Source organism: Crinia signifera, chromosome 6 (genome assembly GCF_055691185.1).
Source record: "Crinia signifera chromosome 6, ASM5569118v1, whole genome shotgun sequence".
Lineage (NCBI taxonomy): Eukaryota > Metazoa > Chordata > Amphibia > Anura > Myobatrachidae > Crinia > Crinia signifera.
This window is the reverse complement of record NC_139222.1, coordinates 42048172-42061964: the sequence shown is the minus strand read 5'-3', so window position 1 is coordinate 42061964 and position 13793 is coordinate 42048172. Positions and strand designations below refer to the sequence as shown.

At 50.1% G+C, this 13793-nt stretch overlaps 1 protein-coding gene across 8 annotated transcripts in view; it reads right to left on the bottom strand.

The window, feature by feature from the left end:
* Window positions 1-4187: 4187 nt before the first annotated feature.
* Window positions 4188-13793, bottom strand: part of LOC146007591 (uncharacterized) — a 34522-nt gene continuing 24916 nt past the window's right edge. For 7 of the 8 annotated variants that reach the window (XR_014444359.1, XM_083146069.1, XM_083146063.1 and 4 more), the window contains 6 exons: window positions 12649-12870; window positions 11563-11739; window positions 11026-11170; window positions 10702-10870; window positions 10144-10259; window positions 4188-4600 (listed from right to left, as the gene is read on the bottom strand). Coding sequence is in view for 1 of the 8 variants with exons in the window: in XM_083146068.1 (XP_083002194.1) it covers window positions 12860-12870 (11 nt within the window). In the remaining 7 variants the exon portion in view is untranslated. The remainder of the gene's footprint in view (window positions 4601-10143; window positions 10260-10701; window positions 10871-11025; window positions 11171-11562; window positions 11740-12648; window positions 12871-13793) is intronic. The other variant, XM_083146066.1, reaches the window with a different exon arrangement.

Here is a 13793-nt window from a genome sequence, read left to right as displayed (position 1 = left end):
CCCATACTTCCTCCTCTGCCTGCGAACCCCCCCACCCTTTACAGGTGACAGCACCCCCCCCCCCCCTTTGCCCCTGCAGGTGACCGCATGCTCGCTCCTATATACAACAAATGGTGTCTGTAAATGGCGCTGCAGTCCCTCCTTCAAGAGATGATAAGTTTCTATCACGAAAAGGAAACAATCCACCAATCTTCCGTCCAGTCGTATAATAAGGATATAGGACTGACCTGGGAAAAGTTCCCTATGTGCATGTAGCAGTTTCTTTATACTTCTCCCGACCTCTGCATACACAATATTCAGACAAAATCCCACCAACAGGAAACCCTTAGAGATGTGCACTCACCAGGATCAAGTGCCCTATGTGCACTGAAAGGTTTCTTTATGGGCGACCCTTCCTCTCACGGGACACAGGGGGACAGCTGACTTCCAAAGTGCTTGTAAAAATCCAAATTTATTTCCAAAAAACAATAGATAAAAACAGGTAAAAAAAGTGGGAAGGGAATCCCAGGGTAAGTGGTGGTCTGGGTACCTTCCAATCCGGATAGAAGGCCACCCAGTTGCTGAAGATCACACACAGCACCTACCAACAAACCTTTTGGGATATTCACTTACTCCTCCAACCACCAACGCGTTTCGGGCTCTTTTGAATAAGCCCTTTTTCAAGGTGTGGAGGACACAACCACCTAGCCGGTATATATACCGGTTACAAGTATCACATGTACAGGGCTGTTACCAAAACATGGAAAAACAATAAAATTTGACAAAGTTAAAATCATTTAACAATCCAATCAAAAAACATATACCTTACATATACATATAATAAGGTTATACATCCAGCGGAAAGACAGATAAAACACAGACTTACAGGTTCCCCAAACACTGATATTACATATGTAATATGATCACAGTCCATTTGCGGTTTTACCGCTAGCTCAAAGGGTCACAGCTGACTCGTTTACTAGTACGCTGTTACCCGCGCTTCCGGGTATGTGAGACGCATATCGCGTCATAATGCGTCACTTCCGGTGACGTTTGGAACGCATCGCGCTGTTGTAAGATGCTTCCTGGTTGATAATACGTATCTCACGCTGGATGGGGATGATTGGTGGGCTTCATGGAACGCACAGGGCTTTCAGGTCGGAAGTGAGAGCTTCCTTTGTGCTCATCTCTGAAGCATATTTTACTGCCAACTTGGTTCCGCTCAATTTTCATCGTGCATATGTATAATACAAGACGTACAAACAAATAGATAAAAAACAGTTTTAGTATTATGCCCATTTCATATTAGTTGGTATCAACAAGTTTTTAAGCATGAAACCATCATGATTACACGAAGATTAAAAAATTGATATATATAAAAAACATTGAATATATGTGATAAAACTGTGTGGATAAAAACAAATTATTTCATAACGAAACATATCATGAGGCAATGGAAATAATGAATTAATATGGGGAAGAATTCATAAGAAGCATTTTAGTTCGAATCCCACATTTAAACCATCTGGTTCTATGGTTTTTAATGCATATATGGTGCGCATTTCTTCTTGTGACAATTTTTTATCTCTATCATTGACTCTCCAATGATCTGACACAAGTTTGATGCCACAAAAATTCACCAGATGTTTAATGTCACTGCCATGTACCTTCTTAAAATGCAGAGACACATTGTGGGACTCAACCCCCTTGGCAATATTCCGAACATGCTCGGCCCATCTTACTTTTAATTGCCGTGTGGTCTTACCAATATATACCTTTTTACATGAGCATTCTAACAGGTAAACGCAGAACTTGGTGTTGCATGTAATGAAATCTACAATGTCGTGCATCTTGTTAGTGTGCGGTGCACGATATTGTTGAACAGCCTTTATTGTACCTTTACATGCACGACACATGCTGCACGTACCGCAGCGGAAAAAACCCTTAGTCTTAATATAATTAAGTGGGGTAGGGGTATTAATTGCACTCCTCACCAACTTATTCTTGAGGTTCTGTGCCTTACGATAAATAAAGGTTGGTCTTTCTTTAACCACTTTTTTGAGAATGGGGTCATTTCTCAAAATCCCCCAATGTTTTCTGAAAATTTGTTCAATTTGTCTGGACTGACTGGTGAACTTGGTGATGAAGCATACTCCTAAATCCTTTTGTTTCTTAGTAGGAGCCATAATAGTTGCATCACCCCTTTGTAGAATGGCTTCCGAACCTTTAATCATGGCCTCTTCAACCATATCATTACGGTAACCCTTTTGTTTAAATTGATGGCTAAGTTTTTTTGCATGTACCTGATAGATTTCCAAATCAGTGCAATTTCTACTGATACGGTTGAATTGGCCATTCGGAATGCTTCGTAACCAGTTACCATGATGGTTGCTACTAAAGTCTATGTAGGAATTACTATCTGTTGGTTTTTCGTAATTCCTGGTTTTCAAACAACCGTTATCTACATAGATCAGGAGGTCCAAAAAACTCATGCTCGCTCCTGTTCCTGCAACACCTCCCCCATTGCCCACCAGCCACTGCAGGTGACAGCCCTATACTGCCTCTTAAGGGGCATTGTAGTGACAACAGTGTGTGTGTGTGTGTGTGTGTGTGTGTGTGTGGGGGGGCCCTATGGAGATTTTGCTGTGGGGCCCACAAGGTTCGAGTTACGCCCCTGCCTAAAACCTTTTCGATCTACTTCTGAACAAGTGCTAATTTTACTGATTTAATGCTTTGAAAATGCAATGAAATTGCCTCGTGTAGGCCCCTTAAAGACCTGTACACACAATGCAATTTCAGCCTTTATCGCAGAAGCTATGGTCGCTGTCAAGCAGCTTCCCCCGGCAATCGGCTCTTTCCCCGTGAGACTTCCCCTGGCAGTGTTTTCTTTCATCAGTGACCATCTCTGGTCGCTGATGAAATCAGGACACTGAGCAATATATTGCTCACTAATATATTGCTCCGTGTGTACAATCTGTACAAACCCCATGATGTTAGACAAACCCCATGATTGCAGTTATGAGTGGCTTCATGGGGAAGGGGTGTGGCCACAAAATACCAATTTATATTATGGAGCACAATTGTCTCCAATATTCAAATTACGGCAACAGAGTTCCACATGCATAAAATGCCCCCACAGTGCAGGTACTCTGCGGACAGAATACACTCTTCCCGGCATACTGTTTCCTACGTGGCAGGTACGGCGATGTGGGTGCTGCAGCCGCAAATTAGCAAGTTAATATGGCGGCCCAGCAGCGGGACTCAGGCCCGTGGGTGCTCATCATTTTCCGTGGCTGCTCGGGCCCTTGTGCACCCACAGAATCGGCACCTACAGTATGCACCTGAGCAGCATTTAATTGCAAAGCATGGCCTGTTACTAATCCAAATTTAACCTTTGATTTAAAGAAAAAGAACTTAAGCACACAAAAATAAATCCATTTTGCAAGTTTGCTTAACACTTAATGTTTAAGATATTTGTAAAAAAATGTTTTGAATATATTTGAATAGCAATATCACAGCAAAAGTACATATGAAGTACTACTTTGACAAACTATGACAAATCACATATATCAATATAGAGCTATTACATAATTATAAACGTTTTTATTGAATATGCCTCAATATGTGTATGATTAAGGTACAGATGGAGCCGGTCGCAGCTTTGCAGGGTATGGCGGAAGAATTGCCAGCCGCCAGCCGATCTGCGAAAGGGGATGCGCGCGCGTCCTCTTCCGACGGCGCTTCCCCCGGTATAGCTAGTTTCAACTATACATTCTACAGTATATAAGACAAAATGGTGTATTCAATGTGCAGACACACGGGCGGAGAGGATGGAATTTTTTGGCGAGGAAATGCCATCCTCACGTCCAGCCACCTCACCGCTTTCTACGTTCCAGGAATCTTCGCCGTCAGAGGACGGCGAGGCTTCCCCTAAATGGTGAGGTTCGCTGCAAATGCAGTGAGCCCACCGCATTTTGTGGCAAACCTCACTGTTTTGACAGCCACACTCGCCATTTCCACCTCATCTCAAGGAACAGGCAAGGTGGAGACGGTGAGTGAGGGGGAAGCGTTAAATACTGATGGCAGGCTATCAGCGCTGCTCACCGTATAGCTCCCCCTCTCCCGTATTGAGTACACCCCTTAGTTTCCAGCTAAGAAACTGTTGGAGTTGTAACTAGGTAATAAAAAAAGAGACAACGTACACAATGTGTAGCTATGTAAAGCTTTAATAACTGTCGTTAGCATAACACTTATGGGAGCTATTGAAATGTCTGTATTCCACTTCCTCTTGCATTAATACTCAGTCTAAATAAAGGCTCAGTGGGATTGCGTTGACCTGGCTGGGGATGAGGGTGTTATACCATAGGATGGATATTTCCTCTGTTGGGAAGTAGTATTCATTTGTAGGTATTGAAGAATGCAAATACACTTCAACAGGTGCGATTGCATGTATAGAAGAATCTGTCCTAGGATCAGGAATTTCTAATCTCTGGTTTCCGAGATTTTCAACTTGAGTCGGCCTTCCACTATCCAAAATTTGTCCAAGACTGTAGGTTTTGACAGCAAAGCATGTACAGTATGATGTCACACAGTGACTTTTTATGATTTTTCATTTTTGTTCCTGTAAATGAAACAAAAACATTGTGATTAAAAAGTACTCCAATTATCTAATAATATTGGGGTTGATTATATTCTTCGCGCTGTGTATACTGCCGGGAGAGAGGTCACAGAGCTATTCTAATCAGCGTAATGCTATATTGGAGAATGCCGGTACTCGTGTGTTTGATCGCTTAAAAGTGCATCGCCACTCTAGTTTTGTCATATTTCTGCTCACAAACTGGGAGGAGTGCAAGCAGAAATCTACTTGTCATCATTGGCAGTCCCCTGGAGACTAACCCCCCCCCACAGCAAACCAAAGCCCGACCCTCCACCACCAACGCCCCACCGGACTCACCCCATGCCACATCACACCCACACCCCTACCGTCACCCACGCACACCCCCAACTCCTACACCCCCTGCACACACACACACCTAAACCACCATTGCACCCATCCCTCCATCACCAAAACAAGAGCACACACACAGCCCCCCCCCCCCCCCGCACCTCTACTACCTGCAGCACACCCACACCTGCCCCTCACACACCACCACCAAACACTCTCCCCCACCTGCCGCAACCCCACACCTGCCAATAACCCCCACCCATGGGTACTATTGGTCCCTCCCACGGCAACCCCCCAACCCAGACCTCCACAACATGCAGTACCCCTGCACCCAGCCGCACCAACACCGCACACCCCCATTCCCCACGTGCAGTACCCATGCATCCATTCCTCCCCCATACACACCTCCCCCGCTCCCACAGCACACCCCCTCTCAGTCCACCCGTGCACCCCTGCTCCTAACCAACCCACATGGCCCACCCCTGCACCTGCTATTCCACACACAGTATCCCCACACCACCCCCCAAGCACTCTTGCACCCGACCCTCACCCACCGCACCCCCACAGACACCACCACACCTACCCCTCTGCCACCCGCAGCACCCCCATATCCACCACAGGCAACATCGCACCCGCCCCCCTCTCCATCCTGCAGTACACCCACCCCTACATAAAGGGGCTCACAGGTTAAGGGGGCGCAGCCCCTTACGATGGTGTGAAGAGCGCCCGTAGCCAGAGCCGTCTTAACAGCAGTGTGGGCCCCTGGGCAAAGCAATGCACTGGGGCCCTTACCCATTCTCCCCTCCTAGGAGTGGGGGTGCTATCAGCAGCAGCTTTAATGTCCCACGGGTGGCATGGGCTATCTTCCACTCAACATGTAGGACCAGGAGCAGTAACTTCTGCTAATTACTCCTTTACTGTACAGGTGGTGGGGAGGGTGAACACTAACGTGTGGAAGGGGGCACTGAGCTGAATGAAGGGTCCCTTGTAAATGACTTCCAGGGGAGGTAGGGGGTGTTTTATACACAGGGGAGGGTTGGATAATGGAGTGGGCTTAATATTCGTCATTTTCCGGTGGAAGGGCAGCTTGCTTGACTGCAGATATCACCATTATCTGGAAATAGATTTCTTAGCCTTCAATAGTATAAAAACCTAGAGTCCCAACTTTCAGGAGGTGCTGGGAACTGGGGATCAGAGATCAGAAGCCAGAGCAATCCATTGACAAAAATATAAAACTGTACACCAGACGTTTGGAGCTGGAGCAGGGTCCGGCTGCTGGAAGGCTGATATCTCTGGTTCCGGGTATGAGACAAGCCATTAGTGTTTGACAGAAAGGGGAGAGTCCCAGCTTTTGGAATATATTCTCAGAAAAACTCTAAATCAGAGAGAACCTGAGAAATATGACTGGGAAGTGCAATTAACAGGTCGGATGTGGACTGCTGCTTTGAAGTTGGATATCTCCACTTCCCCAGGGCCGATTTTCAAAATTCTGGTATCCCTGGAAAAAGGGGATTCTCAGCTATCAGTATAGGGCCCCTATACACCTGGGGCCCCTGGGCAAGTGCCCATTAAGCCCATATGAAAAGACGGCCCTGCCCGTAGCGCGCGATGAATCACCTAGTATATAATATTCACCTTGTGCATTTTTTAAACACACAAATGACAGAAGGTCGATACAAGCCTAAGGTTGACATGGGCGTGGTTCGACAAGTTATTCAGGTAAGACCAAATGCAAGATTTGTAGAGGGGCGTTTCCAGGATAGATTATATATTACAATACTAGGTGATTCATCGCAACCTACGGGCGCTCTTCACACCGTCGTAAGGGGCTGCGCCCCCTTAATTTGTGAACATTTTTTTATGAGAAAGATGGTTAGAATTGTATGAAAGATGGCCTGTATTGCAACTTGAGTTATAGGTGAAATGTGTTAAATAGAGAGCATATGATGTGGAAGGGGGTGTGTATTGTTTTGTTTAATTAAAAAGCGGTTACAGAGTAAGATGTACATTGATAGTGTGGATGTTACAGTGACATTTGTGGGTGTGTGGGGGGGCTGTGTGTGCATGTTGTTTAGGTGTGTGTGTGCAATAGTATAATAGGGTGTTTCTGAGTCAGCGGCTCCCCACTGGCGGAGGTCCACGACACAGGAAAACAGGAGGCTGGGTAGTGATAGGGGAGTGTGGGCATAAGGGGGACTAAAGAGGAGGGTGGGAGATACTGTGCAGCTTCTGCCAGTGGGTGAGGGTACAGCATGGCAGTACAGGAGTACAGGATGGTGGCCCTTAGTCAGTGTCTCCTCCTACTGGGTGGGAGTTTGGTGCATGAGAGCAGGAGGCTGGGCTATGAGGCATGATAGGGGCATGTGGGCAAAACAGCATCAGCGACTCCCCAGTGGTGGAAGTTACGGTTCAGGAGATCAGGAAGCTGGGTAGTGATAGGGGTGTGTTAGTATACGGGGTACTAAAGAGGGGCTTAGGGGTGCCGTGAATTGTGGGAGGGGCGCTGGGGTGCTGTGAATCGCGGGAGAGGGTCCGCAAAGCGTGGGAGGGGGCGTGAATTGCGCGAGGGGGGGTTCGAATCGAGGGAGGGGGGTGCGCGGGGGTACGTGAATTGCAGGAGGGGGGGCACGGGGCGCGATGAATCACCTAGTTGGTTATATATTCTTGTAGAAGGATGGTAGGATGTTGCTGTCATTCAGAATGCGGGAGGAGGGGCGCGGAGGGTTGCAGTGAATCGCGGGAGGGTGGGTCGCGGGGGCGGGGGGTTGCCGCAATGACAGGAGGGGGGTCAGGGGTGGGGAATCGCGTAGGGGGGTCGTGGGGGGCACCGTGAACCGCGGGAGGGGGGGCCCGGGGGGTTGGCGCGAATCGTGGGAGGGGGGGTCGCGGGGTGCCGCGAATCGCAGGAGGGGTGGTGTCACGGGGTGGGGCCGCGAATTGCGGGAGGTGTGCTGCAAATCGCGGGAGGGGGGTCGCGGGGGGTGCCGCGAATCGCCACAAGAAAAAATCAACACAGAACGTTCACACATGTAAATGTTGACATAAGTGTGGCACTTCATCGGTGTCCATGTCGACACATGAGAATGAATATGAAAATATTCAAAAAAAGAAAAATAAATCTCAAAAACTCATGTCAACCTTTTTCATTGTCGACCATAGCCGTGCCAGTGTTTTGCATGTGCCATTTAATCCTGGGGTTGCCGTGAATCGCGCGTGGGGGTTGGGGGGGGGGGGAGGGAGGAGGTGAGGGGTGTCCACGAATCACGGGAGGAGGAGGGGTCGTGGGTGGGGGGGTGTCACGGGGTGGGGCCGCGAATCGCAGGAGTCACCGGGGTGCCGCGAATTGCGGGGGGTGTGCTGCAAATCGCGGGAGGGGGGTCGCGGGGGTGCCGCGAATCGCCACAAGAAAAATCAACACAGAAAGGTCAACACATGTAAATGTTGACATAAGTGTGGCACTTCATTGGTGTCCAGGTCGACACATGAGAATGAATATGAAAACATTGAAAAAGTGAAAAATAAATCTTGTCAACCTTTTTCATTGTCGACCATAGCCATGTCAGTGTTTTGCATGTGCCATTTAATCGTGGGGATGCCGTGAATGGGGGGGGGGGGGGGGGGGGGAGCATACCTCCCAACATGACCCTCTCCAGGAGGGACACATTGCTCTGTTTCTGGACTTTCTTCTTAATTTATGGATTACCATCACCTGTGCTTAAACACCTTTCTTATCAATTACCCTGTTTAAAACAGGTGATGACAATCATAAATTAAGATGGAAGTCCACAACCCAGCGTTACAGCTCCAGACACACTTTGAGTGACAGATGTAGCCAAATATATAAGAGATGGGTGGGGGTAGATCCCTTAATAGGGAGAACGCTCACCACACAGCACTCCATGGTCTTTCAGAGTCAGTGATGACGTTTTGGAGCACACATATACACACATATGGGGGTATGGTAAATGTTGGCTATGGTGCTACAGAGAATGAGCCAAAATTCACATTATGCGACAGTAAGAATGAAGGGACAGCGATTATGACAGCGAGGATGCAGGGACAGAGATCATGACATCAGGGGACACAGGGTCAGAGAGCTTGACAGTGGGGATGCAAGGCAGAGAAAATGCACTATAGGGCAGAAAAGAAGCACTATAGCAGGCTATTTACTTTGCCAGCCTACCATGGGTCCAGCAGCGGTGGGGATAAAAGCCGGGCATAGCCTACATGGGTGAGGGTGTCATTCAGAGATACGGAGAGAGACAGGGAGAAAGAATTATAGAGAGAGAATGTCAGGGGAGAGAAGGGGTATCAGGGAGAGACATGGAGTAAGAGGGTGTCAGGTAGATAAAAGGGGAGAAACGGAGTAAGAGAGGGTGTCAGGGAAAGAGATGGAGAAAGAAAGAGAGAGAATGATAGGGTGTCAGAAAAGAGAAAGGGGGAGAGAGAATAAGTGAGAGATAGAGAGAATCAGGGAGAGACAGGGAGTAAGACAGAGAGAGTGTGTTTCAGGGTGAAAGACAACGTCAGGTAGAGACTGAGAGAAAGGAGAAATGTGGGGAAGGTGGTGGGGTGGAGAGCTTTAAAGGGGAAGAGAGAGCAGGGGAGAGGGAGAGAGGGGGAGAGCGGAGGAGGGGAAGCAGAGGAGAGGAGGAATAAAGGGGAGCAGAAGAGGGAGAGCGGAGGAGAGGAGGGGGTAGCGGTGGAGGATAGTAGGAAGGGGAGCAGATGAGAGGATAAAGCAGACATAGGAAAGCAGGAGAGGGGGTGAGGAGGGGAAGTGAAGGAGTGGAGGAGAGGTAGTGAACAGAGGAGAGGAGAAGGGAAAGCAGTGGAGGGGTTGAGGAGTAGCGGGGGAGGAGAGGAAGCAGAGGATAGGTGGTGGGAAAGGAGAGGAGGAGGGGGAGCGGAGACGGTGGTGGGGGAGCTGAGGAGCGTTGGAGAACGGAGAGTAGGAGCAGACAAGAGGAGGAGGAGGAGAGGAGGCGTGGAGGATGAGTGAAGAATGGAGAGAAGGGGAGGGGGTGCGGAGGAGAGGAGGTAAGCAGGAGGGAAGCAAAGGAGAGGGGGAGTGGAGGTGTTGGGGGAGCTGAGGAGGAGGGGAGAATGGAGAGCAGGAGCAGACAAGAGGAGCAGAGGGGGAGAGGAGTAGATAGGGGAAGGAGGAGGTGTGGAGGAGGAGTGAGGAAGGGAGCGCAGTGCAAGCCAGCGCTGTGTACCTCCTCTCAGGATCAGCAGCGATGGTAGCGATGGTTTTTCTGCCCCTGCTCCCAGGTCTGCAGCACTCTCTCTCCTCGGTGCTAGTCATCTCCTCCTGGACAAGGTCACCGGCAGTCTGAGAGAGAGAAGTGTGGGGAAATTGGTGAGGAGGAGAAAGATAGAGGGGAAAGAGAGAGCAGGGGAGAGGAGGATGGGAAGTGGAAGAAAGAGTGGGATAAGTGAAGAAGGAGCAGAAGAGTGGAGGCAGAGGACAAGGAGCAGAATAGAGGAAACGTACGAGGAGGGGAAGGAGAGGAGGGAGCGGAGGATGGAGAGTAAATGAGGAGGAGGTGGGGGAGATGAGGGAAGGAGAAGGAGGAGTGGAAGGGAAGGAGAGGAGAAGGGAGAGCAAGAACGGAGGAGGGAAAGTGAAGGAGAGGAGGAGGGGAGCATAGGAGAGGGGGAGAGGTGAAGCAGAGAAGGTAGAGCAGGAGAGGTGGTGAGGAGAAGGGGGAGGGGGTGAGGAGGTGTGGAGAAAGAGTGGAGAAGGGAGAGCAGTATACGCAGGCGCAGTGTACCTCTTGTCATCGGCGCTGAATGCTACATGATCAGCAATGGAATGCCGGGTTTTCTACCCCTGCTCATGGGTCTGCTGCATTCTCTTTCCCAAGTGCTAGTCATCTCATGCTTCATCTTCCCGGCGCTGGGTCTTCTTTTCCTGCACCCCACAGCTGGGTCCCTGGCAGTCTGAGAGAGAGAGGAAAGTGGTGGGGAGGAGAGAGAGAGAAGAGGGAGAGGAGGGGGAGAGGGGGAGGGGGAGAGAGAGAGGGGTTGAGAAGGAGAGGGAGAGGCAGGGGAGAGGCAGGGGAGAAGGGAGTGCAGTGCAAGCTGGCACTGTGTACCTCTTGTCACTATCAGCAGCAATGGTAGCAGGTATTTTTCTGCCCCTGCTCCCGGGTCTGCTGCATGCTCTCTCCTGTGGTGCTAGTCATCTCTTCCTGCTCCATCTCCCCGTCGCTGGGTCTTCTTTTCCTTCACCCCAGCAGTCTAAGAGAGAGAGCAGTGTGGGGAAATTGGTGAGGAGGAGATAGAGGGGAAAGAGAGAGCAGGGGAATAAGGGAAGAAGGAGCGGAGGAGTGGAAGAGGAGAGGGGGCAGAGGAGCGGAAGAGGAGAGGGAGCAGAATAGAGGAAGCGGAGGAGGAGGGGAAGCAGAGGAGAGGAGGGGGGATCGGAGGATGGAGAGAAGATGAGAAGATGGTGGGGGAGCTGAGGAAAGGAGGAGAGGGAAAGGAGGAGAGAAGAAGGGAGAGCAGGAGCAGAGGAGGGAAAGTGAAGGAGAGGAGGAGGGGGAGCAGAGGAGAGGGGGTGAGGAGGATGGGAAGTGGAGGTGTGGAGAAGGAGCGGAGAAGGGAGAGCAGTATACACAGGTGCTATGTACCTCTTGTCATCGATGCTTCATTCTACATGATCAGCAGTGATGGAAACACCATGTTTTCGGCCCCTGCTCATGGGTCTTCTGCACTCTTTTTTCCCCAGTGCTAGTCATCTCCTCCTGCTCCAACTCCATGGCGCCGAGTCTTCTCTTCCTGCACCCCAGCACGGGGTCACCGGCAGTCTGAAAGAGAGATAGAGAAGTGTGGGGAAATCGTGAGGAGGAGAGAGATAGAGGGGAAAGAGAGAGCAGGGGAGAGGAAGATAGGGGTTGTGGAGGAGGGGGAAGTGGAGGAGAGGAGGGGGATCAGAGAAGAAGGAGGTGAGGAGGAGGGGGGGCAGAGGAGGATGGGGAGCAGAGTAGAGGAAGAGTTAGAAGGGAGAGCAGAAGAGCAGTGGAGGGGGAGAGGGGGTGCGGAGGAGGGAAGCATAGGAAAGGAGGAGGGGAAGCAGAGGAGGGGAATCAGAAGAGAAGGAGGTGGTAAGGGAGCGAGGATTCAGTATGAAATCCCGGCGGTCGGGATCCCGGCGTTCAAAATCCCGACGCCGGAATCCCGACCGCCAAAATCCCGACAAGGGGGGGACGTGGATCGCTTGCCACGGTGGTGAGGGAGCGAATATATACACACATATACATATATACACACACACACACAGATGGCGCCATCAATTTTATTTTAAACAAACAAAATAACAGAAGGGGGGACATTATGGTGTTACCGTGTACCTAAAACATATTTAAAAGGTATGCCTTAACCCAGTGGTGTCAAAGTCACGGCCCTCCAGCTGTTGTGGAAGTACACATCCCTAGATGCCCTGCCACAGATTTTATATAATGGATCGCTAAAATCTGTGGCAGGGCATGCTGGGAAGTGTAGTTCCACAACAGCTGGAGGGCCATGAGTTTGACACCACTGCTAAACCCCTTAATGCCCATTACATGTAATCACAACCCACCACCTAGCATCATGCCACACCTCTTCCCTTAGCCCAAAGCAGATTAATCTTGCACCTCCTCTCCCCTCCCTCGCCCCCCCCCCCCCCCCCCCCCAAGACATACTCTTCGCCAGTCGTGACCGAAGAGTGCACTCACATAGAATCGGTCGCAGGTGGGGGTACTGCAGCATCTGTCGGATAGGGCACCTCTCCTCCTCAGCGTCGTTCCCAGCAGCGTTGGGCTGTGTTCTCTGCCGCAGCGCCCTGGGGGCGGAGTTGGGGCAGCTGTCTCCCCGCCTGTATCCTTCCCGTCTATGTTGGGCGGTGTCCTGAGCAACGTCCTGGGGGTCCTCAGTGGCAGCAAGGTTTTAGTAGCATCCTGAAGGGGAGGGAAGAGGAGGAAAACATCCATATTTAAAAAAAAAAAAAAAATGCTGGTCTACAACAGTATGTAAAAATAGCGGCATAGTGAGTTTAGGAGAATCCTGTTCAAAAACTTGCAAAGAGATGGTGCCAGTGTGCACGCTCAGAGAGCAAATAAAGGGCGGGAATGGGATTAAAAATAGGTCCTGGCATTTAAAGTACACAGGCCCACCTTGGTGTCAATAGTGTCAACACATTTGTGCGAGAGCGCTCAGGAAAAGAGGGTGTGGACACTCAAAATTGGCCTTGTGTAGTGTTCCACACCATATACCACTTCTACACATTCTGCAACAAAATAATAGACCCCATTATACTTGCCCCTTACACATTATGCCAAACGTATTGAGCCAAAATTCACATAATGCCACGCGGATTGAGCCAAAATTCACATAATGCCACGCGGATTATTCTTTATTCCCAGCGGTGGCAGGCGGCATTTCAAGGAAAAAAAACCTAACCCCATTGCACCTACCCCACACTGTCCCCCATCGCAGCAGCCCCACACTGTCCCCCATCGCACCAGCCCCACACTGTCCCCCATCGCACCAGCCCCACACTGTCCCCATCGCACCAGCCCCACACTGTAGTCTCCCATCACACCAGCCCCACACTGTAGTCTCCCATCACACCAGCCCCACACTGTAGTCTCCCATCACACCAGCCCCACACTGTCCCCATCACACCAGCCCCACACTGTAGTCTCCCCATTGCACCTGCTCCACACTGTAGTCTCCCCATTGCTCCAGCCCGCACTGTAGTCTCCCCATTGAAACAGCCCCACACTGTCACCATCGCACCAGCCCCACACTGTCTTTCATCACAACAGCCCCTTAAATTGTAAGCCATCAAAATGTCACCCTTATACTGTATGTAGAAATG